We start from the raw sequence: 27,055 nt of genomic DNA on the forward strand, positions 1-27,055 counted from the left end.
ACTGGAATGCCTGGCTGTCCTCCATGGCACTCATACGAGGGGCCTCATGTTTAAATGGTGCGTACGCACAGAAATGCTGCGTAAGAATGTTTCCACGTTCAAATCGTAATGTATAAAACCTACACTTGGCGTAAAGCCAAGCACTTTTCCACGGTACCTCATACCCTGTCGTATGCAAGTTCTCCGCTCAGTTTTGCAGACTGGTGGCACCCAGCGTCAAAGCAGTGCTACTGTTCCTGTGTGGTTACCCTTTATTTCTTAGAACCACATTCCTGAAGCAGCTTTATACTGTAAATACACTGAAACTAACCACATATTGTTTATTAGTGTAATGCATCTGATTGTAATTAACCTGTAACAATATAATGGCCTAGGGAATAGCCATAGTATTCCAAATACCATAACTGCTTTAGCGTTGTTACTGTCGCTGTACCAGTGGGGAATCACAGCAGCAGCTGATCGGAAAGAGAATTATCGTTCTACAGAATCAAGCACACGCTGCCTCAGCCACAGCAAAACGTTTCAAAGCCTTTCCTGTACGGACCTCGTGGTTCAGAAACAGTTTCACCCTAGGAACTATAAACACACTCAATCAAGTGTTCCTTGTAGAACTGTTTGTACTTATAAGTACAATTGCCCCACTGTAAACTTGCACTACAGTTATATTATTGCACAACCTGCGCTACTTTATAACGCACGTATTTACATATGAAGACGATATCATTTTTAAGATGAAATGCAGCAAAATATGTTGATTATATTATACAGATAAAACTTTAACTTCATTTAAATAATCTGTGTTGTTAATAATTAAACATGTGAGGACACGGTGCCGCAGTGCTTGCAAGTTCATTTATTGTTCCTGCCTTGTGCTGTATATTTGCTGATGCTGGCGCGACACTGGAAGGATAGACGGATAGAATAATTAAACATGTACTATGAAGATATTTCAATGTTCCTTAAAAGTTTTGAAGAATGGCTTAATGTCTATTACAGAGCTGATTGTGTGGCGATTGGGTATTTGGGGAAAGAAAAGTAACAACAGGAATTGGGGGTTAGTACGTTTGAAAGAGACAGTACTGCTGCAATAAATTATTTCATTGAAGGTCGTGCATGGCGCAGCAGCATCTTGTGTGAGACATGAATAATCACTGCGCCATCGTGTTCCCATGTTTAATAACATGTTTTCATTCCAATCATCATGAAAATGATATCACGTATACATTTCAGTATTTTAATCATTCAGAGAGCTGTAATATCACAAATGTAATGGAGTCTGTGTCCTGTCGGTGAAAGAGAAAGAATGGAAGCACGTAGTGATTCACACACAGAGCACATTGAAGATCAAATAAAAAACAAAGCATTTAACGTGCTACTTTAGTTACAATGGGATTTGAGAGACTAGTAAATTAAATGATTTTAAGATGAAGTTTATGATGTTCTACTTTAATGACAAAATAAACTACGTGATTAAAGTGGAAATTTCTAGATTAAAGTTGACATTTTGTGCTTTTTTTCCCACTGTGTGCCTATTTTTTTTTTTTGTCTATACCCTAATAAGCTTAGACGGTGGGCTACAACTCGCCTTTTCACGGCGACTTTGACATGTGACTTCTTTTTTATTTTGGCACTGTGCGACTTTGTGAACTTCCTTTTGTTGATTATACCGGTTTATTTAAACAAATAGTATGTTTTTCCTTTGCCTCCACTTGGTATTTGCTGAAATTCTTATATTTTCCCCTGTGCTTTTCCCATTGTCTTTTTACAGAACACTCAGCTTAAGGGCTATTTATATTGATTTGCATATTCAAAGAGGCGTAATTCTGGGAGGAAGTGGGGCGGGACAGCAGGCGCGTGCACATGCGTTACTTTTCACACTGACCGGGATTTATGAAGCGGAAGAGCGTGGAAGTTGGAGTACTCACAGATTCCTGCATCTGGATTTTTCTGTCCGTAAGCACATTTCGGCTTTTATGCTTACGTCATGTTATAGTGCGAATTCTACACACAGCGTTATGCATGAGGCCCCAGATGTTAGATGAATTCCAAAATAAAAGCTCACCTTTCATTTTTTTCTGTCTGTTGTCAATGTAGATTTGAGAACATTGTCAAAAATCATAAATAAATAAATGAGTAGAAGAATTCAGCATTTGAGCACTGTTGCTGACTTGTGCATTTGTTTTAGGAAAATAATTAATCTAGCAGAAGGCCACAGATTTAAATAATTAATAATAATAATAATGATGATAATTACTAATTACATTTATATAACACTTTTCTCACAACTGAAAGCGCATGGACAGAGGGGAACCACTTCACCCTCCACCAATGTTTAGTACCCAAATGGATGATGCAACAGCAGCCGTTTTTGCACCAGTACACTCAATACACATGTCCTAATATGTGGTGAAGTTGTGAGAGATAGAGACGGGGGATGATTTGGGAACAGAATGACTAGGCTATGGAGGGCAATTTAGCCAGGACATTAGGATACACCGTACTCTTTCTGAAAGATGCCCAGGGGTCATTCATAACCACAGAGAGTCAGGACCATGGTTTTAGATCTCATCCAAATGATGGCTCCCTTTTTACAGCACAGTGTTCCCATCACTGCACTGGGGCATTGGGATCCACATACATACCACAGGGTAAGCACCCCCTACCAACACTTCTTCCAGCAGGCTTTTCCTAGATGGCTGCCATCCAAGTACTGGGCAGGCCTTAACATGGTTATTCTCAGGTGGATGTCCTGCTCTGAAGATCATGTTTTATGGCTGCTGGCCTTCTTTGCTTAGGACCCTGTCTCCTTTCCTGGAGTATTTAATGTGTGAGCATTATTAACCCAGGTGACTGCCAAGTCACCCTGGTATAGAAAGGGGAATGAAACTCAGTAAATGCCTTGTATGGTTAACCCTGGACTTTCTGTTTTCCTCCTTCAAGGTACTGGACTCTGGTGATGTGCTGAAAGTGGACCGTGATGTGCTGACAGAGATTAGAGAAGATTTTGCTTACCTGCTGGAACCAGTTTCGGACCTGCATGAGAGGATTATGTTGATTCAATGCCCCAAGAAGCTGGCTTTGCTGGGCTCGCTTGAGCCTGGTGCAAAGTTGCGAGTCCAAATCCACTCATCAGGCAGCAAAGCCCCTGGTGTTCTGCGATATCGAGGACCGTTGGGCAGTGGAAGCAGTGGAATACATTTTGGTGTTCAATTGCAGGTGAGGTCTGTTTTTAGAAGCATTAACATTCAACATTGTACTTGATTAGTTTTGAAATTCATGTTTTAATATTCTGTATGGGGGAAATTGTGATGTGCACTTGTAAGTTATATGTTCCAGGTAAAATAATACAATATATTTAACTTTTAGCGTATGATAAAAACAATATGTGAATTGTGTGTTACAGAATTCACAACACAATCCCACATTATTCTTTATAGACACTAAATCCAGAGTACCACACTTTATACAGTAGTAAAGGATAAACTTGGCGTGAGTAGATGGGAAAAGTATCATGAGTAGCTCACTAAAGAATGATCCAGAATTCTGATTTGTTATTAAACTTTTGAAGTTAAGAATAACACCCATGGTGTTTTTCTCAGTTGTTGTACCTTTTTTGCCTAGAGTAATTGCATTGTTAAGTGAAGCTGTATTTATAATTGTGCTTAAAAATTATTAAAAAACCGGCCTGATTATGCGGTGTATGGTACGCCGCGGGTTGGCTAGTTCTTTCTTTCGTGCCCCTGTTGCTTTTGAAATTAAATAGAGTTCTACACATGCAAGTCTGTGTGTCTGTCTGGCACGGAAGTGAGACGTAAGGGAGGGCTCCAGCTCCAAAGATACGAACCTCCTAAGAAAGACAGTCGCTCAGCTGCTAATACACAAACGATGCGAGCACGTCGGCAACATGAATCCTCATAGCAGAGAGATGCCCAGAGTAGTTCTGACGATTTCAGTACTTTCTAGGATCCCGTGCTGACTTACACAGTTAGTATATAGCAGGCAACTGCCAGCATTCTTTATGTTTAAGCAGCACTGCACCCCTGTTGTTTTTCAAATTAAATAGAGTTGGCCGGTTCCGAGCATCAACTGGATGATAACATACATACAAGACCGCAAGATGAGGACATTAATGAGTCTTTATTGTTTGTTAATTTCAGCTAGTTTTTTGAATAAAAGTGTGCTTGTTTTGTTATACGTGTACCTTTTATGAAAGTGCTTATTTGATATTTGGACTTCAGTTTTCACACATTATACACTTCATGTCAAAATGTTGTTGTTAGTACTAAAACATGAAAAAAGTTTGTTTTAGATATGTGTTCAACATTTCTTTCATTTCTCACATTTTCTGTCATCCTACACTTACATAGATCATTGTAGACATGGAACACACATGAAATGCATGTGTTTCAAATAACGATGTATTATTTAACCCATACAACTCCAGGTACCTCACACTAAGATAAACATGACTTGAGCTGGGAGAACTTTTTGCCCAAGTTGACTGTGGTGGTTCAGATGGGACAGCAGGCTGCTTGTGCTGATCAACACAATTACAAAACAAAAGACGCTGATGGAGAGGAGTGAAGGAATATAGGGTGACCCGAGATTACAAGTTTTTTCATTGGCGTCAGGGATTCTAGTGTTAAAACACAAGGACTGGTACAAAAAATGCTCCGAATTTGCTAGTCATATTAGCTATGTATTGCTCTTTCCATCACATTTCAGCTTTGACACTCCAAATATGTCAATTATTACTCATTTTTTTACTGCTTTTATCTCAAATTTTGTAAGTCACCTCGGATAAAAGTGTTGGCCAAATAGTAAGTAATAATAAAGAATATTTTGAATTAAATTCCCAACTGTTACAACCTTATTTTAGTCTCTAAACAGTTGCATTTACTGTTTTTGCTTGCTGTTTTCTTAACTAGCTGCCAATTATCAATGAGTTGCAAATGACAAAGAAACCAGCAGTTCAGCATCGAACTCTGTGATTGTCAGGTTCATTCTTGGGGAGCCACTGCGGCTGGAGGTTTTCCTCCCACCCAACCTCTGATTTTAATTGAATTCCCACCTTAAAGGAAGAGCCCACCCCAAAATTTTTCTATGTTATTTTTTATATGTTACTTACCCCATGTAGTTTGGCCAAGAAATGTTTTTAATCTTATGTTTTCATGAAGAACAAGAGAAATAAGTTTAATATAATGGATCATCATGGTGACCCGAGCTGTATAACTGCAGACAATGTGAAAAATGTTTGTGTAAAAAAGAAAAAAAAATCCTCATGTGGCATAATCCATATGTCTCATTTTTCGGTAAAGTATTATTCATACTAGAAAATCAGTGTGCTATGTAAATAGGAAAGGCACATTCCCATAGTTCTGTGCTTTTGAATTCAAAGCAGGATTCTGGACCAATGAGTGAAGGAGAGGGGTGGGGTCTTCATTTCAAAAACACAGAATTATGGTTTATATTGTACACTAATTTTCCCAAAAGTCAGTATGAATAATAATCTACTATAATAATAATAATCATGTAGCTATTGCTACATGAGTAATGTGAAGGTGTTTTTCTTTTATTCCATAGACATATTTCACATTGTTAGCCATTGGACAGCACATTCTATCATATCATATACTTTTTTCTCTCATTGCGCATGAAAGTAAGTGAATAAACATTTTTCTTGGCCACCACTACAAACATCATATTATTAAAAATATAATTTTAGGATAGAGTATTCCTTTATTTAAGCAGGCTGTAATTTAATAGTTTCTCTGTTTTTGCATCAATTCATAAATTACAAAACTGGGTTTTGTAAATTTCTGTTGGAATGTAGCAGGAATTTGTATATGTTACTTGAGAGAAATTTTATTTTTTTGTCTTGGTTTTTAAGATTTTTCATCCGCAAGTTAATTTCACTTTTCCTGGTATTTTTGTTATTTACACTGTTACTTACAAATGAACACGCAGCTGAAAGTATCAGCAGCCTTTCGAGGTCATTTGCTGTGGTATCGCCTCTGCCCATTGAGAGTTATTATTGTCAGCCTACCATTACTGGAGCAAAATTCACCAACAAGGTGAATTAATAGGAAAATTATTTAAAAAGAGGTAAGCATTTAATGCTGTGGTAAAAAAATGCAAGCATTACTTTGAATGAAGACTCACATTACTGCACTTTTCTGAATGTGAAAAAAGAGAAGAAATCAAAGACCAGATAAATAAACAATGAGATCAAATAAAGGCAAATGATTATCAAACTGATTGGAACAGAAACCTGCAGTCCTAGTGGGTCTCCTGGAGTGGACATGAGACAACATGAACTAACTTGGTCCCATTTCCAAATCTCTGTGCTCATTGGGAAGAGTTTGGTTTATTAAAATACTTGTGTTTAGAAAGAAATGGAAGAGAAAAAGTTGAACAACTCGCAATAACTGATCTGTTCTGGTCTAAAAATTTCTCAGAAAAGAGAAATCTATTATATAAGAATGATTTGCTTGCGCAAAATGAGTGCACTAACAAGCCATAGCCGATAAGGATTAGATTCTAATTTAGAAATTGGTTTGGAACAAAAGCTTTAGAGCGACTGCAGCCCTTCAGAACCAAACCCCTGTACTATAGTAACAACTTTTACTTCAATGCTATTCCTTCCTGCTCTGCTCCCATTTGCTTGTTGTCAGACCTCCCTTTCTTTTTTAACAACATCACTGTGCAGGTCTCTTTTTTTTAAATGCACTTTGATGTCAGCTTGGAGTGCCCACCTGTGGCCATTCCAGTACATTAACTCCTTGTGGCTGGGGACGTGCTCCACTTCTGTGGCATGACTGCCATAAGACTGTTAATCCCTGGTTATCACTGACCACTTAATGAAATCCGGGCCTTTGAAATGCAAATCTAGTAACAGAGTATTAGAAGTAGTTTTTGCCTAAATTACTATAACATTATAAATATCAGTGGCTTATATAAAAACATGTTTTCTTTTGATTGGTTCAGTGTTTTGCTTTTTTTTTTAAGGTAAAAGAAAATGAACACTATACATGCTTAATTTTATTATTTTCTAATGATCAAACTAAAAAGTCACTTTTGCTATTCTGTTGTTTTGTATATTTTGCAAAATACTCCAATGTGTATATAAAATGCCCCTGGATTTCAGTCATCGTGTGCAACATCTGCCCTTTAAAAATATTTAATAGTCTGTACTGTAATACTACATTTTTCTTTATGTCACTGTATCTGGACAGTACTGTTATGAGTTTTATTCACATGTGCATGTTAACTGTGGCACACAGGGGCTCAGCAGTTAGAAGTGCTAGCCAAGCATTGGATTCGATAGCCAAAGACAACTGGAGGCTTGTATAGTCAGCTTAAACACAGGTTAGGGTATTTCTGTCCTCTATCAGCACAAATCTTCTTTCCTTACTGGGAGAATGAGAATCGGCATGTAAGCACTATGATATTTCTGTATTTTGTGGGGGAGGAATTCAGCCCTTGTTTGGGGACGGAGACGACCAGCAAGTGAAGCAAGAACCATATAAAAGGTCTGGACAGTGGCCAGACCCTTCGAGGCTGTGCCGACACAAGGTGTTGGAAAACCTCCCAGCGTAGGGACGGAGAAAATGGCTGACTGTGTTGATCCAGATTCCCACCTGGATAAAAGTCTGTCCATATGCCTCCCCGTCTGTAACCGCGTAAAACGTCAGTAAATGTAAGCTAAAAGATATTTTGTCTCATGTGATTCTTGTACCGCCGTAATCACTACGGGAGGGATATCGCCTTTTCTGGTATATTATGATATTGTTTAATTATTTAATAAGCCACAATATTAAAAGAACACATTTCCAAGAGAGCTAATGCCTCTGCAGGAAACAGTACACATATTGGAAAAATTTACAGCAGTTTCATATAATTTATTTTTCTAAGTCTGGCTCTTCATGCATGCCGTATCTCTATAACCAAACAATATTTTACTGTCAGAATTGTGGTTAGCCAGCTGAGGTTACACTCATTCTTTAATAACAGTGAACACTATAAACACCCCATTTTTGCACATTATTTTCAACATTTTAGATGAAAGACAATATTCTGCTAAATAGTTACAGACATGCAGTTTTACTTCCAGATTGTTTTTGATATTCTACCCCACAGTGTTTCCAATGGGATTCCTAGGATTCCTTACATAGGTTGTTGTTTACATAAACTCTCCACACCGTGCTCGACAAACAGAGAAGAGACCACACAGAGACATGGTCAAGAATCTGTAGTTAAAAATGATTTCTGCAATTGTTTTGTTGTGGATGGCACAGTGGGGCAGTGGTGGCACTGCCACCTTGCATTATGGAGACCAGGGATTGCTTCCTGTGTCTTCCCTGCATGGAGTTTGGATGTTCTCCCCGAGTTTGGGTGGGTTTCCTCCCACAGTCTAAAGACATGCAGGTTAGATGGATTGGCATTGCTAAATTGACTCGTGTTGTGTGTGTGTGTGTGTGTGTGTGTTCACCTGGCAATGGACTGTTTAGGGATTGTTCCTGCCTTGTTCACTATGCTTGCAAGGATAGGCTCCAGCTATCCGCAGCCCTACTCAGGATTAAGTGGGCTTCGAAAATTATATTATGGTATGACTTTGTGATGAACATATCTCTGATATGTGGAAGAAGTGTTTTTAAAACCATAATATTTTTCTTTTTGAAGTAGATGGATTTGGTAAGTTTTTAAGCTTTTGTTTTTACGTTTTTTCTGGTGCTGCATTGCATATGGCTGTACACTGCTTAGACCCTTTTTTTTAATACAACTTTTTTACACTTTTTTTCTCAAGATCCAATTTTACTGTTTTTGTGTCTTTGAGACCCAGACTCACTTTTGATTGACATCCTGGGAGGGAGTGCGAGGACATCACCCATGGAAGAATCACCACTGATCGTCATCCTGGGGTGGAGGTTGGGATCCCACTTGCAGCATCACAGACGTAGTTCATATTGGTTGTGACACTAGAGGGCGCTGTCGCTCCTCAATCCCCACAGACAAATGTCCAAGACACCAAGTAAAAGCACCAAGAAATATTTTAAATTTCTTCTTTCTTTGATATTGTGCCACAGTGCACCACAATCACCCCAATAAACAATAAATCAATAATACAATACAATAAATCAGTCCTCCTCTCCCAGCAGCTCAGTCACTCTACCTCCCAACTCTGGTTCAGCTTGCTGGGTCTCTCATAGTCCTTTATATAGTTGTTGACCCAGAAGTGCTCCTGTCCTTCTGTTCATGTGATTCAATAGCACTTCCGGGTCAGATGTTTTTCATCAGTCCGGAAGTACTTCTGCCCTTCCATCCCCGTGACTTGGGAGTACTTCCGGGCTACAGGGAAAATAAAAATCCCCACATCTCCCTGCAGCATCACACGATGACACCCACGGCACCCAGCAGGGCTGTGAAGCCAAACTCCATCTCCCATGGTGCCCTGCGGGAATCCGGGGCACCTCCATGCTGCAGGGAAGACGCCATCTAGCATTCTGGATGTGTCGGCTGGGATGAGCCTGTGTCGACACATTGTAAGACACTCCGCAATCCGAGTGCAACCCTTTCCCATTATATGCTATTGTGCATCGCTAATCTCTGCAACCTGAACAACATTTTGCGACACGTAGCTTAAGAACCTATGCTTTAAAGGAATACTACACTCAACATAGATATTTTTATGTTACTTACCTCATGTACTTTGTAATGGTGGCTGAAAAAAGTGAATGATGCTTTCATGTAGCATGACAGAAAAAAGTTTAAGCCATTAAAGAAGTTAATGGTGGGTACTTCTGTACAGCAATAAATGATGTGACAAACGTCCATGGGGGGGGGAATTCCACATTACTCTTGTCATGTAATCTGCATGTCATTTATCTAGCTACTTGCTCAAAATGTGCAAAACAAAAATATTGTTACATAGATACTTCATGAATTATCAGAGCATACATACAGTACACAGGAAACCCAAAGATTCACTGGAAATGCTGTTTGAATTGAAGACAGGACTCTTGACCAATAAAGAACTGGGAGAGGTGGGTCTTCAAGTTGAAAAGTTAATCCCATGAGGCTTTAGGGTTAGTGTTTATGTCTGCAAAAATAATAAAGTAACTATTTAACAAGAAAAACAGCTTTGATGTTGCATGTTCTGAGCAAGTGACTGGATAATGGACATGTGGATGATGCAACACGAGTAACATGATTTTTTTTTTTTGTCCATGGACAGTTTTCACATTGTTTGCTGTTGTGCAGTGCTGGTCACTATTAAGTTCTCTTATGGCATTAACTTCTTTCTCTCCATTCTGCATGAATACATTAGATTTAAAAAGTTTTTCAGACACCACTACAAACTACATGAAGTAAGTATTATATAAAAAATATCATTTTTGGGTAGAGTATTCCTCTGATTTCCCTGGTTTAACTATTAATATCATAAACAACAAGTGTAACTATTGTACTTGGAATAACACCAAGGAAGCCATACTAGTCTTTATAAAATAAAACACCCATGAAGGGAGGGATCAATAAATGGGAGAATTTACCCAACAAAAACTGGGAATGTTAAACAATGTTTCTCTGGCCCTACCAACCTTCAGTCTTGGGGCCCTCAGGTGGCTGATCCACCTGCTCTTGAAGGCCCCCGTCTTCAAGTGCTTGTCCTCAATCCTCCCACATCTATATGCATTGAACCTAAGAGGTGGCTTTATACCCCTACCTGGAGTCACTTCAAGGACTGTCCTGTATTTGCAATAGGGACACCAGGCTCGAGCCAGGCCTACTGTCTTTCTTGGTATCCCTGTGCAGGTCCGTAAAGGGCCACTTCATCAATATTTACTATAATAGCCTACTTTGCACCCCCTACGTTCTCCATGCCACTCATCACCATGCTAATGACTCATATTGAATGGCTATGGAAGATGGAAAAAATTAATTGCATATGCAGAGAGTTTACAGCAAATATAATATGAAATATTATTTATAGGGATACATGATGGCAGCACTGCTGCCTGTCAGTTGTCCTACACTGATTCGGAGTTATTGCTGAATGTCTCTTTCATGTTCTCCTTGTATTTTAATTATACTGAACTTATTCAAGGTGGCAGAGTGGTGCAGTTGGTTGCCTTGTCTTGTCATAGGTCCAGGGACCCTAATTTAATGGCTGAACATGCTGCTGCGAGAGAGTTTGCCCATTCACTCACTGTCACAAACTAAAAGAACCATATAACAGGTGGTACAATGGTGGTACAAAGTTTTGTAATATTGTTTGCATGGAGAGAAAATGTTTTTTAATTTAATTCTTGGGAATGCTGCTTTTTTTGTACAGTTTAACAATTAATATTAGAAAACATGATATTACTCCATAAATTCATTATTTTATTTTTTTTTAATATATTACTCTGATGTACGGTTTATAATTTATGACTTCTGAAAAGTGCTTAGAAGCCTGTGAACTGAGAATTGATCATATTTGTATTTCACAGGGTTCAGCAGCTGGCAAGGGCTTCACAAATGGAACATATAAAGGTCACCAGTTTTTCCAGTGTCCCGAGAACTGTGGGGTGTTTGTGGCTGTCAACCGCATTGAACTGGCCATGTCAGAAGATCGAAGCCGGCAAAGTATTGAAATCCTGTCCCGTACTGCCGACAGCACGAGTCCTTTGTTTGAAATTGGCCAGCGGGTTTGCTTTCAGATGGAAGACTCTATACAGTATGGGGAGGTGGTTTTCTGTGGCATACTTCCAAACAAGCAGGATCATGGAATCTTTGTTGGGATTCATTTGGTAAGGTTTCTTCAGTTAAGTTGGGGTGGCACACTGGCACAGTGATTAGCACTATTGCCCCATGCATCCAGTGTCTAGGGTTTGGATCATTCTCCTGCTCACTGATTTTGTGTGTAGAGACACCTTTGAGAGGAAAACTTAAAATGTTTATTACTTCAAATATTACAATAAAGTGTAAGGTGTGTGAACAAGTGGGCCCCTTGATGATCAGCCACCTTGTTCAGTTTTGGTTCAGGCTGTGTGCTTGATGCCACCAAGATAGGCTGTATCTACCTCTGATACTTTTTAGAATATGTTGGTTTAGAAAATGAATGACTTAATTAAGACATAAATCAAGTTTTTTTTTGTTTTAGGAAAACCGAGTGGGGTCCTGGGACGGCTTCTTTAAAGGGGTACAGCTGTGTAAATTTCCTTCTCCAGAATATGGAATATTACTGCCAATCAGTAAGGTGCACAAAGGTAAAGTGGAAACGGTTAATGAAGTGTGTTTTATAAAATAGACCAGTTGCACAATTTGAATATTAAAATATTTTAGGACTAGAATTCTTTCTGACCAGATCCTCAAAAACAGAGCAATATATGACAAGCTTTGAAGCTGCCAGAAGTGTGTTGCCAGGTGAGGTATGTAAAGCAATTATACGGAGCTAGCAAATGATGAAAGTGTAGCCACTAAAAGGCAAGCTTAATTATGATTGATCCCAAACATCATACATTAGGGTTACACTGCGCTACTCCTTTGAAGTCAGTTCTAAGGACTGGCCAGCAGGTAACAAACGAGATGCTGTTTTCACTTGACTCTTAAGTTATTTCATCTCCCCTGTCAATTTAGCTTTCTCACAGTTGAGCTTCTTGAGGCCCTTTTCCTGTTTGATTTGCCCCTCAATTTTTAATGTTCATTCATTAACTTGGTCTTTATGTGCTCTCCTGCTAGTCCCTGTTGTGTCAGTGCAGATTAGCAGTGGCTCCAGCTTTTTGTCTCGAGGTGGCAGTGACCGGAAGCAGCAATCACGCTCCCTGAAAAGCCGACAGACAGGTAACAGTTAGAGAAAGCTGTGTTATTCTTTCCCATTTAAACCAGTCCTCTCCTGGTTTTCTCTCATAGGTTAACCAGGCTTTGAATGAAGGCTTTTTGAAGGCAATCTGATGAGCCTGATAGTATTGGCATGTCTGCATTGTAGGTCATAAATCAATTCCTCTTCTTATCTATTTATATTCACTTGTCTTTCTGTTAGATGTTAGCCAGGACCCAGAACCTACAAACGTCAGGAGACAACTTACAAAAAAGGAGCAACGCTCTTGCAGTGATGCCGGGGAACGGCCAGGTAAGTTGGTAGTGTGGTTGGCTGTGAGTCCAGGGAGAAATTTGAGATGAGGAGTCCAAAAATGTGTGAGCGGAGTCCAGATGTTCCTAGTCAGTGTAAGGCTTTATTCACATCTTTCTTTCTTTGGTGACTGTAAAAGCTCCACAGCAAACATATTTGTCGCCAAGAACATGGCGCACCCTCTCACATTCTGCCTTCCACTCAGACCTGTACCTTGACAGTCTCTTTTCATTTCAAGGGCAGTCATTCATTAGCAGACATCTTGTTCTGGTCATTCTGCTATACTGTGTGATGTGACATTTTTTTTTTTTTTTATATAAATGTCAGTATGTGAACACAGCATAATGGCAAAGATGACGCTGATGTGTAATTTCACTTGTGTCTGCACCATTAATGCGACACAATAATTAAACTCTTTCACTCTACTTATATAATTAGTTTGATATTATTCATTTTCTTTTCATTTTGCACTTTGAAAAGCTAATGTATAAATGAAACAATGTGTATGAAAATACAGGTCAAATCACGTTCCTTACTGATTCAATAAAGTAAGGTATATTTTGTGTTCCAATAGGGACCAATGCTGCATTACACAGGGGCAAGCAGAGACTCCACTAGTGTATGTGGAGTAAAACCATTACCAAGAAACAATACAGGAATTCATTTTTTGGAGTCAACTACCACTGTTTCGTTAAGTGTGAAGTGCGGTTGAATTGACCAAGCTATTTCCGGGTTAGGGTTAAAAATGTAATCACCGAAATTTTTAACGCATTACTTAAACACATTAATGCCAATTAATTGGCAGCTGTATTATTTACTGTTTTACAAGCCCTTCCTCATTATCACATTATATGTCATTCTGAATATATTATTATCAGACCAGTAACGGCGTACTGCACAATAATGTGCAGTGAATACACTTGACTTGAGCATTCCTAGTTTTCATACTCTGTACGTTTAGCATTCGTTTGTTCAGAGGTTGATGCGCTTGCTGCTTCCTGAGCTGCTCTTCTTTTCTACACCCTAGTGGCCCACTGCTTCTCTTCTTTTGTCGGCATCTTTTCGCGTTAAAACTGATTAAGTTAGTTTTTATGTTGCAGTTACTTAGTATGTTTTCTTAAGCTGGCACTTAAGTCTTCAATCTGCCTTAAGAATGATTAGCGAAGCTGGTAGGGAATGAGAATGGCGCCCATACGCATGTGCCGTATGGTCGCCCTGCTGCGTGCTGCCAAGAGTTGATTCTACAATAAAATAAAATAAAAATGAAAAGAGTAATACAAATCATCACCCCGAAAGCGGATAGTAGACGTCACGTAGTATATGTGTACCAAATTTCAGGTCAATAGGTGAAACGGTTTGCGAGCTACAGGTGATTTAAAATCCTGGACAGACAAATGAACAGCCACAATAGCGTATTATATAAGAAGATTGTCATATTTTATGTCATTCACAGGTCAGGATTGTACTTAGTCCATTACTAGAGGCCTCTGAGCAACAAAAGCAACCCATCCAACATATCTTTGAACAAATAAAAAATACAGATGTCACAATTTTCTATTTAGATTTCAGCTGTGAGGCAACAGTGCTACTAATTATGTCATCGATTTAGTCTGCAACTAAAATATTGCTTTCAATAGTAGTATTTTATAATTTGAGTTGGCTGCGGTGGGCTGGTGCCTTGCCCAGGGTTTGTTTCCTGCCTTGCACCCTGTGTTGGCTGGGATTGGCTCCAGTAGACCCCAACGACCCTGTGGTTGGGATATAGCAGATTGGATAATGGATGGATGGATGGAGTTCTGTTGGGTAAAATTTCAAATTGGCCTCAGTTAAAAAAACATGTACTCCAAGCATCTTTTCTCTTCTCCATGATATTGAGACAGAGAGTCTGCATGTCTTGCAAAAAGTAGACGTGTTGGGCAGTACTCTTGTCAGCTGTCTGTTTGCTCCACCAAAGAATTTTTAAAATTCAGGTATAGGACAGAAACGAAACTAGCAATTACTTTATCAAGTTCAAAGGGGCAAAATGATAACTTAAAAGTCATTAGATGGTAATGGGAAGTTGAACTCCCAAGACTCATAATTCATTCTTCACTCTTCATTCATTAAAGTTTAAGAATGAGTTATTTTGCATGTTTTTTTTCCCCTGTTTAAACAATGTTTCAAAAAGTTCCTCAAGTAGAGATGGCCTTTAAATGAGATAACTGTAATCACACACATGTAGCATTGACACCTGTAACTGACAAAGAAGACAATGATGTTAATAATGTGCTGCACTCTAAAATCTCTAAAAAGTAGAAACAATGATGTAACAGAATGTTGCCATACTTTATTCAGTATAGGTTTGCGATCAATTGAAGCCTATCGTACCTGACACATAACTGCTTCTGAAAGTCATTGAACCCTATTTGGATTGTCATTCAATGTTCAGCCATTTGGATATTTTACAGAACTTTCATTTTAATTGAATTAATTGCTATAGATGTTTTCTTTCTAAGTATCTAGCACTCATGTTTTTGTATTTGAACACTAGTATGTTAAGTGCATTGCTCATGGTCAGTAAAACAGGAGATGAGAGCGCCACTGACGCTCAGACAGAGAACCTGCTAGTATGTGAGAGTCTCCCATGACCATGTGGTGGTGGAGGTCTACTTTAGTACAGCTGGCTGAAAAGACTTCTGTGTATTCCAGTTTAAGCCCCATCACTGCCACTGTATGAGTGTGGATGAGTAACTGAGAGGGGGTGTCACCACGAGGAAATTCCTGAGTAGAGACATGTCACTTTAATTAATATTAAAGTGTCATAATAATTGTTATCTTGTTTTTTTATGTCAGTGTATATATTTGTTATAATTAAATAACAAGTTTTAGAAGGTTTGAATCATTTCTGTTTATTTTGACAAAATGTATTCTTTATTTTGTTTTGTCCATATTTTTTTTGTGTGTCATACGGAAACGTGTCACTTGACCGTCATCAGCACTTTAGTGATGTTAGCAGAAAACTGCTTTAAACATGCTCAGTTGGATAAATGGCAAGTAGGAGATAACTTTAATCTATAGCTACATCTACACTACTACTTTTTCATATTAAAATGGCGTTTTTAAATGAAAATGACCTTCGCCCACATTAGCATTTTCAAATTGTTTAATAAAATGTGTCTGCCCACTCTAAAATGACTAAAAAATTCATATGACATAGCTGTTTGCCTACATTAGACATGCATACATTGGAAGAGGATGTGACATCTATTTGCAGTTTGTGTTTACAAATGGATATCTGCAATAGCAAATATGAAAAACAAAAGTTTAGACAGACAATAAGGTAGAATTTGTTATTGAGAGTAACACACGAGTATAATACAAGCAAAGTGACTGAGAAAACGTAACAAGCAGGATACAATCAGGGAACGGTCATGTAATAAGAATGAACCAATCAGAGCATGATTAGAGTGTGTGCTTTCAAAACTTGTTGTTTTCACCCTTCCACACTGTAGTGCTCATCTGTCGTTTTCAGAAATACATACAGTATACGGCTCTGGGGAGCATTTTCACAAGACTGCATTTCTGAGGGTTAAAAACACCGGGATAGTGTGAACAAAAAGAAGAAACAGCTAATTTCTGAATTATTAAATCAAAGCATGGTAATGTGAATATAGCCTATTAGCCCAAGGGCTGGGTTTCATTTCAGTATTAAACTGCTTTTTGACTTTTAGGTTTTTGGTTTGCCCCTGCACTTCATTTGATCAGTTATGTTCTTTGTTTTAAATTCAGCCTCGTGTTTTTATCTTACAGTCTATTTATTACTCACAGTTGTCCCAGGTGATATTGTTTCCTTACAATAAATTGAAATCTCTCTTGTTTGGATTATTCTTGGATAAAATACGTTCTCACATTGACTGCACTACAAATGAAAATATAGAATTTGATTGTAAAGATGCCAGTACAGATAGTGTTGACTGATATGGAAATTTATTTATTTTTATTATTTTTAAAGAGCATGTATTTTCTGTATTCTTCCTCTGCTTTTCAAAATTATTTTTGATTGTGTGTTTGTTCCAGGCAGAAGTTATTTCAACTCTTTGGAAGAGCAAGCTGGCCTGGCTCGAACTTTATCAACTCGCCTGCCTCACTCGGATTCTTCTTCTTCAGTGGATGAAAAAATGCCGAGCTTGTCCTCCTATTGGAGCACCCAGTCAAAGCCACCTGGAGGGGAAGAAATTCCATCATCTCCACAAGCAAAACACAGTGCAGAACTTCTGAAAAACCACAATGAAGAAGAAGACGCAAACCTTGAAGTGAACTCAATGGTGGAAGTGAAGGATCCACCCATATATGGAGTGATTCGTTGGATAGGAGAAATCAAAGGCATGACCGACACAGTGGCTGGGCTGGAGCTTGTAAGACTACTTTTGAATTAAATTGTTAACTTCTAGTTTTTTTTCATACATTACCCGTCCTTATGACCCACAATACTACATCATATTGAAATCAGATTACATACCCCCAATCCAAACCCCTCTAGAGATGATAGAAAATAAAATTGTAATTGATGACAATGTTAAAAATGCCTGTCAAATTCTGAAAAGTGAAGTGAGTTTAATTTATTTCCAGTTGTAACTGAACTATGAAATCCTTTTCCCATTGTATTACAGCAGCTGAATTAATATTAATTTACCATAATAGATTGTTCACTTCTCAGCAATGTCCAAAGGGTGCTACCCTAGACAGTGTTGAGAAGATCAGGGATTATTGTGATTCCAAAGTGGGCTAGGAAAAAGATTTTGTTATAAGAGGGTTTAAGCTGGGAACATTTCCAAAACATGTGATTTACAGAAGGAGGTCTCCCACCTCATCTTTCTTAAGTAGGGTCTGGCCCAGGATACATTTTGGATATCTTGTGTAGAGTGTGAATTATGTATACGACATACAATTTAATTATAACTTGTTTTGTGCCTCTTGAAGAAGGGTGTATTTTATTGGGGACTAATTTTCATTCGTTCTCAGAAATTTTAAATGTGCAGTCAGTTCCCTATGCATTATCAGATTGTCTGGAGGTCAACTCTTTTAATTCCAGTTGGAAAGTATAAGTTCTATAGTAGATAATGAGGGAAGATTAGTGTGCTGAATGCACAAGACAGCAGCAACATTTAGTTAGAAATGGAATTGAGAGGTAAATCGTAACCAAAGTAACAAGCAGAGAGTCATAACCGGAAATTCAAAAAAGAAGTGACCATGGCTCAATATGTATGACAAAAACTTGAAAACCAATGAACACTCATGTAATGAGAGCTCAAATGTTATTATTAAGTCATAAACAAAATGCAGAGCCATAATTCGTTAACAAGAACTTTTTCCAAAAAACAAAGGAATAATAGCTATCTTAATCAAGAACCACTAGGGAAGTGCATGATACGACCTTTGTACTCTTGACCTGGATGTGTTACATGCTGCACACTTCTGGTTGACCTTGCCTAGCAACGACATAGTAACCTTCAACAAAAAAAACACTCAAAATGGTGATGTCCATAAAGAAAGCAAAATGGCATTACAGTAGATTGTAACTTATTTTCAACATCATTAAAAACGTACCAAGTGCAAAAATAGATAGAGAATAGAAATAGACCTCTAGGAAAGTGTTTCTTAAAGTTTTTTTCTTGCAACCCAATTTTGCCTTTTTTGAGTCTTCTAGACCCGGATTTGTGCCAACAGTTATCCTGGGTGGAGCAGACCAATGTGGATCACTTAAACGGCAACCCATTGCGAGACACTCCGCAAACCCTTCACGACCCTTCCCAATTGAATAGAATTGTGAATCAAAACTCTGCATGACACAAAATCAAACAACTCCAACCCAAACTGGGATGGAGACCCATAAGAAACTATGCTCTCAGAGAATTTTTAAAAATAAAATCAAAAACTAAAGCCTGATCATGATAATTTTCAAGTTTTAGTCACATTTTTTTTAGAAAAATCTCCCATGTACATGCAGAAAAAAAATGTTTTAGTGAAAAGTTACATTTAAGGTACAGTTAAATATGGTTGATTACTTTTTTAATTAAAGCAACTTTTGACACATTGAGTTTTGTGTATGTGTTTTTTTTTTTTCCATATCAGGAAGAGGTCATAGCAGCCGGCACAGACGGAACTTATCTTGGAGAACGATTCTTTAAATGCGCCCCCAATAAGGGTCTTTTTGTGAAGTTGAAAAACTGCCGCCCAGACCCTCGGTTTCCTGCTCACCAAGTTCGTGCAAATCAGGTTGATCGTTGCAACTCCATAGGTATCAGTTTCCAATTTTTTTTTTCATAAGCTACTCATCTCCTGAATAGTAAAGTTCTCCAAACAGCTTTTCAATAATTGTGTATAAACTGAATGAATTCTAGTTACTTACACTTGAAAAACAAGTTGAAATGCTCGAGTCTTCATTTTTGTTTAAATCTTCTGTTGCTCTTTGTCTTCCAGCTTTTGCTGAGTGGGCCAGTGAAAAAGTAGAAGAGGACACACCTCCTGAGCTGGGCGAGCAAGCAAAAGAAAGGTTCACTGGCTGGAAGAAAGGCATTCAGGGCAACTTTAATTCATGCTACCTCGATGCCACATTGTTTTGGTAAGTAATATGGAAACGTGACAGTCAGCATGGTGATACAGTGGCACTGCCGCTGCCTCACAGTTGGAAGATCAGAGTTCAAGTCTCAGGTCCACCTTGTGTGCAGTTTGCATGTTCATCCAGTGTCTGTGTGTGTTTCCTCCCACCCTCCAGTCATGCAGGTTAGGTAAATTGGCTTGTGTGTGTGTTTGTCCTGTAATGGACTGGCACCCTGTCCAAGGTTTTTTCCTGCCTTGCTCCCTATGCTAGCTGAGATAGGCTCCAGCCCAGCACCATCCCCCTACAAGCTACTTTGGTCTGGGAGGAAATAGAAACAAGGACCAAAGTCTTCGGCCTTCATAGAGAAAGTAAAGCTCTAAAGACTCCATGGTCAGTTTCAAACAGACATTCTGTGATGTATTTTACAGCTAATATTTCAGTTATGTATTTATTATTTTAGTTATTTATATACTTATATATTTAGTCTGTAGACTAAGTTTTATTTTAGTCTATAGTGTGAACTGCCATTTCTCTCTCATTTAATCTGGAAGAGTAGGTCTAACATTCACTTTAGTGTATAACGTTAATAGGTGGTGTGGCTCCCAGCATTCATGGTGTTGAACCAAAAAGAGCAGGTTTGCTGATTCAGTCCACACCACTGGTTTGATGTTTGTGCCCTATGCAAGTGAGCAGAAATATGCAAACAACTGTAAACGGTCAATCTGTGTCAAAGCAACAGATTTTAGAAAATGGTCCTGACTCACCAACTCCAATTTGATTCATACTTGCTGAAAATGATGTCATGGTACCCAGTAACTAGTGTGACAAATTTTTGGCTTTTATGTTCATAAGGTTCTGAGATATGGTGGCTATAAAAAGGGAACGTGGCCCTGATTTTACTAAAAAAACGAGTTCTGTTGAAAAATGTCAAAGCTCCATGAGTAATAACTTTTGAACTGTTAGTGCTAGATGCATAAAATTTTCAGAAATTGATACTTAGTAATTAGATGTTTCAACCTCAATAATATATTTGCCAGTTTATGGCTTGCTGAAAATTGTATAAAAAATTGCCTTAATGCTTTAGAGCAAATTTGGCCCTCTAAATGTCCACATTAAGCCACATCAGATCTTTCAAATTTGGATAGCTATTACTTATGTATTTCCTTAGTAACTAGGTGCCTGTCTGAAAGAAATCAAACTTTCTGGTCTATGAGGCATTAAAAATGGAAAAAAATCATTTCACACATATAATTTCAAATGCATATTGCCCATGTATGACTTTGACCACCATGAAAAAAATAGCACCGGAAAGATCATGTGTCAGTGAGTAAATGCGCAAAATATGAATTTGGTACGTTGGACCAAACTGTACTGTATTTACTAAGGTATGAAAGTTGCCAAATTCTAGGTAGACTGTATAATCCCAGAAGGAAATTTGTTTGCAGCAGGAAAGTACAAAAACAGAAGACATTGTTACAGAAATCCAGTAGATAAATAAAAACACAACATTTGACAACCAATGTTATTGCATAAACATACACTCAGGATCAATACAAAAAAGTATAATTACAGTGGGATGCAAAAGTTTGGGCAATCTTGTTAATAGTCATTATTTTTCTGTATAAATCGTTGGTTGTTACGATAAAAAAATGTCAGTTAAATATATCATACAGGAGACACACACAGTGATATTTGAGAAGTGAAATGAAGTTTATTGGATTTACAGAAAGTGTGCAATAATTGTTCAAACAAAATCAGGCAGGTGCATAAATTTGGGCATCGTTGTCATTTTATTAATTCCAAAACTTTTAGAACTAATTATTGGAACTCAAATTGGCTTGGTAAGCTCAGTGACCCCTGACCTACATACACAGGTGAATCCTATAATGAGAAAGAGTATTTAAGGGGGTCAATTGTAAGTTTCCCTCCTCCTTTAATTTTCTCTGAAGAGTAGCAACATGGGGGTCACAAAACAACTCTCAAATGACCTGAAGACAAAGATTGTTCACCATCATGGTTTAGGGGAAGGATACAGAAAGCTGTCCCAGAGATTTTAGCTGTCTGTTTCCACAGTTAGGAAATGGAAGACCACCGGCTCAGTTCAAGTTAAGGCTCGAAGTGGCAGACCAAGAAAGATTTCGGATAGACAGAAGTGACGAATGGTGAGAACAGTCCAGAGTCAACCCACAGACCAGCACCAAAGACCTTCAACATCATCTTGCAGCAGATGGAGTCACTGTGCATCGTTCAACCATTCGGCGCACTTTACACAAGGAGATGCTGTATGCGAGAATGACGCAGAGGAAGCCTTTTCTATGCCCACAGCACAAACAGAGCCGCTTGAGGTATGCTCAAGCACATTTGGACAAGCCAGCTTCATTTTGGAATAAGGTGCTGTGGACTGATGAAACTAAAATTGAGTTATTTGGGCATAACAAGGGGTGTTATGCATGGAGGAAAAAGAACACAGCATTCCAAGAAAAACACCTGCTACCTACAGTAAAATATGGTGGTGGTTCCATCATGCTGTGGGCTGTGTGGCCAGTGCAGGGACTGGGAATCTTGTCAAAGTTGAGGGACGCATGGATTCCACTCAGTATCAGCAGATTCTGGAGACCAATGTCCAGGAATCAGTGACAAAGCTAAAGCTGCGCCGGGGCTGGATCTTTCAACAAGACAACGACCCGAAACACTGCTCAAAATCTACTAAGGCATTCATGCAGAGGAACAACTACAACGTTCTGGAATGGCCATCTCAGTCCCCAGACCTGAATATAATTGAAAATCTGTGGTGTGAGTTAAAGAGAGCTGTCCATGCTCGGAAGCCATCAAACCTGAATGAACTAGAGATGTTTTGTAAAGAGGAATGGTCCAAAATACCTTCAGCCACAATCCAGACTCTCATTGGAACCTACAGGAAGCATTTAGAGGCTGTAATTTCTGCAAAAGGCGGATCTACTAAATATTGATTTCATTTCTTTTTTGTGGTGCCCAAATTTATGCACCTGCCTGATTTTGTTTGAACAATTATTGCACACTTTCTGTAAATCCAATAAACTTCATTTCACTTCTTAAATATCACTGTGTGTGTCTTCTATATGATATATTTAACTGACATTTTTTATCGTAACAACCAACGATTTATACAGGAAAATAATGACTATTAACAAGGTTGCCCAAACTTTTGTATCCCACTGTATTTTCAACAGTACACAAAATAATAATGCAGAATTTAACATTTAGCAGCATCCCTACAAGTATCCGAATTTAAAATGCTTAAAGCCTTTGCAATAAAAGTGTTCTTAAACCCGTTTCTCTTTACCTTTGGAAACCTAAATCTGCAGCCTGATGGCAACAGCTGGAATTTAGAACAAAGAGGGCCACTGTTTCACAAAATGAACTTGCTTCTCTTTCTAGCCTGTGTGCAATACATTTCAGTGATAGACATCTGCTGTGAACCAATAATTTTACTGCAGATTTTTAAAATATTGTTAAGATGATTTATATTGTTATTGCTGAGATTGCCAAACCAACAAATAAAAGGAAATGTAACAATGGATTCAATTAAAGACTTATTAAAAAAGTGTCATTATGGTGTTGTCTACTTTAAAACAGCTGAGTTTCCTGAGAAAGAAAAGTTGTGACAGCCGTTTTTTATAGATTTGTGCTGTGTTAAGATCAAAGTTAAGCTTGTAAACAGAAATGTTCTTTTAAGGTATATTCAGTAAATAGTAGTAGAAGTAGTAGTATATCTGCAGATTCTACAGGTGATCCTTAAAACCTGTGAATCCTTGAAATGTGTCATGTTTTAATATCTATCTTTTAGGAGTATATATATATGCAGCTTCGATACATGCTCCCATCGTCTGTCCTGGAGCCCTTGAACCCTACACCGTCGGTAATGTTACCGATGAGCTTAGCAGTGAGGCACAACAAAGCAAAGGGATGGTGCAAAAGTGTAAAGTGCTTTTATTAAAACAATCAACAAAAACAAGGTGTTCAAGATAAAGTGCAGTGCTTTCAAAAACATCTTCAAATAAATAATCCATAAAAACAGTTGTGAAACGTGGAGGTTAAAAACCATTAGAAAAATCTTCTAAAAACAAAGAGGTTAAAATAGCACAGGAAGTAAGCCTTTAAAACAACAAAGCCTGGTGTCTTCTTTTACCTGGCGGCTTCCCTGCTTCACCCATCTGGGCTTCGCAACAGGAGAGTCGCCTACCTGCAGGAACAGCTGCCTTTCACACGGGTCCATTAGCCCTCTGATCCCTGGCTACTTCTGGCTCCAAACAGGACCGAAACTTGGGTTTCTTCTACAGCGGCCAGGGTGCACACACTGGGACTCAACACCCAAAGCCTCCTTGACTCCCGCTCCTTTCAGCGGTCAGTCATCTCCTCTACAGGTCACTCCAGCTCCATAATCACTCAGCTGGTGCGACCGCTTCCTTCAGCCCCACCGAGTGTCTGCCAAACACTCTCCTCGTGGGCTCACTTCCCAACTGCCTTCTTTCTCTCATTCGAGCCTGCTCTCGCTCACTCGCTCGATCGCTCTCCTTCTCCCCTCACAACGGCTCTCTCCACCTGCTTCCTGCATTCTCCTGCAACCTCTGTTATCTTCTTTCTTTCTTTCTTTCTTTCTTTCTCTTTTCTAACCGACCCCCGCTTCTATATATCAAGAGGGCATGGCAGCTGTGGCAAATCAGCGGCCCCAGGAACAATCACGGATGCGGACAATTTCCCACCTGTGCACTTAGGTGAGAAATGCCCACATCGCGAATCGCCCCAAGAACCGCTTCAGCCACACAACCACCACGCCCCTTCACCAAGCTGTGAACACAGTACTTATTTATTTAAAAGCAGCCCTTTTTACATGAGCTGTGGACACCACAGTATATAGCCATGTGCTTCTACTTGTTAGTCAGATGTGACTGCTGATGGCAGGAGAGCTCTGCTACTCTGCTGTCTGTGTTCATACTTATTGCCTTATGTGGAGAACTAGATGATAATGGATTAGAATTTCCTTTGTCTTTGTTGCAGTTGAATATATACCTGGTATACATGTAACAGCACTTCATCTTTAGCACCCTGCTCCATGGGAGAAATTGAAACATGGGCGTATTTCAACATTAAACACATACATGAATTTACTGATACATCTTTACAATTTTATAACACAGTTCACTGATTATATTATTAAGTAGTACACCACTTCTTCTTCTTCCTCTTCATCTTTTCTCACTTTTGTGTGGGGTCGATGTGCTTGATCAGCTCTCTGCAAACAGCTCGGTCCTGCACCTCCTCGTCCTGCTTCTTCTGAACTCACTTCTTTAGCCGGGCTCACCCTTGGCCTAGTAATCTTCACTCCCTTCCTACAGGGGTCAAACAAGGCCCCTGTGCATTGACTAGAGGGTGCACAAGTATTACACCTCTGTACTTTGCATGTCTCTTTGTAGTAAAAGATGGCACATTTGACGCCTTAGTAAATATAGTTTGGTTCAAGGTACCAACACAATCCTTCCAATGGTATTTTTTCATGCTGTGGTTTATTGTAGAGATGTGGATGGCTGAAGTTGCTCCAAAGTGATGTTTCTGAACTACTTGATTGACGATCAAACTAAATTCCAGCCCACTGTGAAGATCATGCTTGATTCACTAAGAAGAAAATTGGTGGTTCACAAACACATATTCATGGGAGAAAGTGGGTTGCAACACTTAAAAGCATGAAAGATTTTTTTTACTCAATTTTTAGCAAACCATAAACTGGCAAATATGCAACTGCGGACCAACTATTTTAGATGTTAAAGACATCTAATACTAAATAATAATGAAATTGTTATGTATCTGGTATTAATACTGTAAACGTTATGACTTATGGAATGTTGCCATTTGTTTAGTAGCACTCTTTTTTATTAAAGTTAGGGCCTTCTTCTTCTTAAAGACTAGATATCTCAGAAACTAATACATTTAGAAGACTAAAATATCCATGTTAATTATTGTGTACAATGAGATTATTTACAGCAAGTATGAAGCAAATTGGAGATGATTAGTTGGGAGGCCCCTGTTGATTTCACATGGACTGACCCTGAACTGTATGATACCCTTAAATAATGTAAAGCTTGTTTTGATTACTGAATTTCACTCTAATAATGGTTCTCATTACCATTTGTCTTCCTTGCATTTCTACAGTCTCTTCTCATTTAGTTCAGTCCTGGACACTGTTCTCTTGCGTCCCAAAGGAAAGAATGACAGTAATATGTATGGGGAGACCCAAGAACTGCTGAGGAGTGAAATTGTTAACCCACTGCGAAAGTAAGTATCCAAAACTCAAATGTTTGGAAATGTCCACGTTATGAAAATCAAACATAGCAAGACAAAAATCTTCAAATCCAGCTTCAGTAAAATAGACACTCCAAGTCCATGACCTCAGATAGGAATCCTCCACTGGAATTTTTTTCTGTTAATGTGGTACACATATATTGTAACAACCCCAGCAAACATTAGGCCAGTGGAGGACAGTGTGGGTAAACATTTTAGCCCAATGTGGGTAGCCAACAATGGCTCAATTGGGATTTATTATGTATTTATTTGGCTGAGGCCTTTATCCAAGGCAACATGCAACATTTCAAATACAATTGGGTTCATTCCCTTTGTTTTCCCAGTTGGAGTACAGAAAGGTAAAGCAACTTGCATGTGTTCACACTGTGTCAGTAGTAGGATCTGAACCCACCACTTCTGGGTTTTGAAGTCCACACTGGAGAACCATTTGTCCACTGTAGGCAAACAGACGGGGAGGTCATAACTTATACATATACCCATATACAGAACATAACTGGCACATCCGTCCATTTCCTATACCTGCTTATCCAGGGTGGAAGTGCAGGGCAGCAAAAGGCACAGGCAGGAACAATTCGTGGACAGGACACAGCCTATCACAGAGTGAACGCACCTCCACACAAACAAACTCAAGGGACAATGTAGCATCATTGCATGTCTTCGAACTGTGTGTGGAAACCCACACGGACATGGGGAGAACATACACGTTCCACGCAGGGAGGAACTGGGATGTGAACCCCAGTGTGAGGCAATAGTGCTACCACTGTGCTTCACCCAATGGTCCTTTTCTTGAAACCTTTTTTTATCAAATTATGTGTAATTTTGAAGATCTGATCTTTGTAATTATTATCTGAGCCCACAAGTTAAGAGTCAGTATCTAAATAATTATAAAATAAAAACATACTGCAATAACACACACAAATTAAATATTACGAATCCTATTTGGCATAGGCCTACTGCAAAAGCACAATTTTTTCAAAAGCATTATACCTGAGCAGTGGCATCCACACCCTTCGGCAATTTATATTCCT

At 38.8% G+C, this 27,055-nt stretch overlaps 1 protein-coding gene across 3 annotated transcripts in view; it reads left to right on the forward strand.

The window, feature by feature from the left end:
• Nucleotides 1–27,055, forward strand: part of si:cabz01101003.1 (ubiquitin carboxyl-terminal hydrolase CYLD) — an 82,279-nt gene that overhangs the window by 16,530 nt on the left and 38,694 nt on the right. For 2 of the 3 annotated variants that reach the window (XM_039745908.1, XM_039745899.1), the window contains exons 2-10: nt 2,941–3,216; nt 11,490–11,789; nt 12,143–12,248; nt 12,721–12,822; nt 13,022–13,111; nt 17,168–17,505; nt 19,223–19,388; nt 19,571–19,712; nt 25,878–26,000. In XM_039745908.1, the coding sequence (XP_039601842.1) occupies nt 2,941–3,216; nt 11,490–11,789; nt 12,143–12,248; nt 12,721–12,822; nt 13,022–13,111; nt 17,168–17,505; nt 19,223–19,388; nt 19,571–19,712; nt 25,878–26,000 (1,643 nt within the window). The remainder of the gene's footprint in view (nt 1–2,940; nt 3,217–11,489; nt 11,790–12,142; nt 12,249–12,720; nt 12,823–13,021; nt 13,112–17,167; nt 17,506–19,222; nt 19,389–19,570; nt 19,713–25,877; nt 26,001–27,055) is intronic. The other variant, XM_039745917.1, reaches the window with a different exon arrangement.

Source organism: Polypterus senegalus, chromosome 1, assembly GCF_016835505.1.
Source record: "Polypterus senegalus isolate Bchr_013 chromosome 1, ASM1683550v1, whole genome shotgun sequence".
Lineage (NCBI taxonomy): Eukaryota > Metazoa > Chordata > Cladistia > Polypteriformes > Polypteridae > Polypterus > Polypterus senegalus.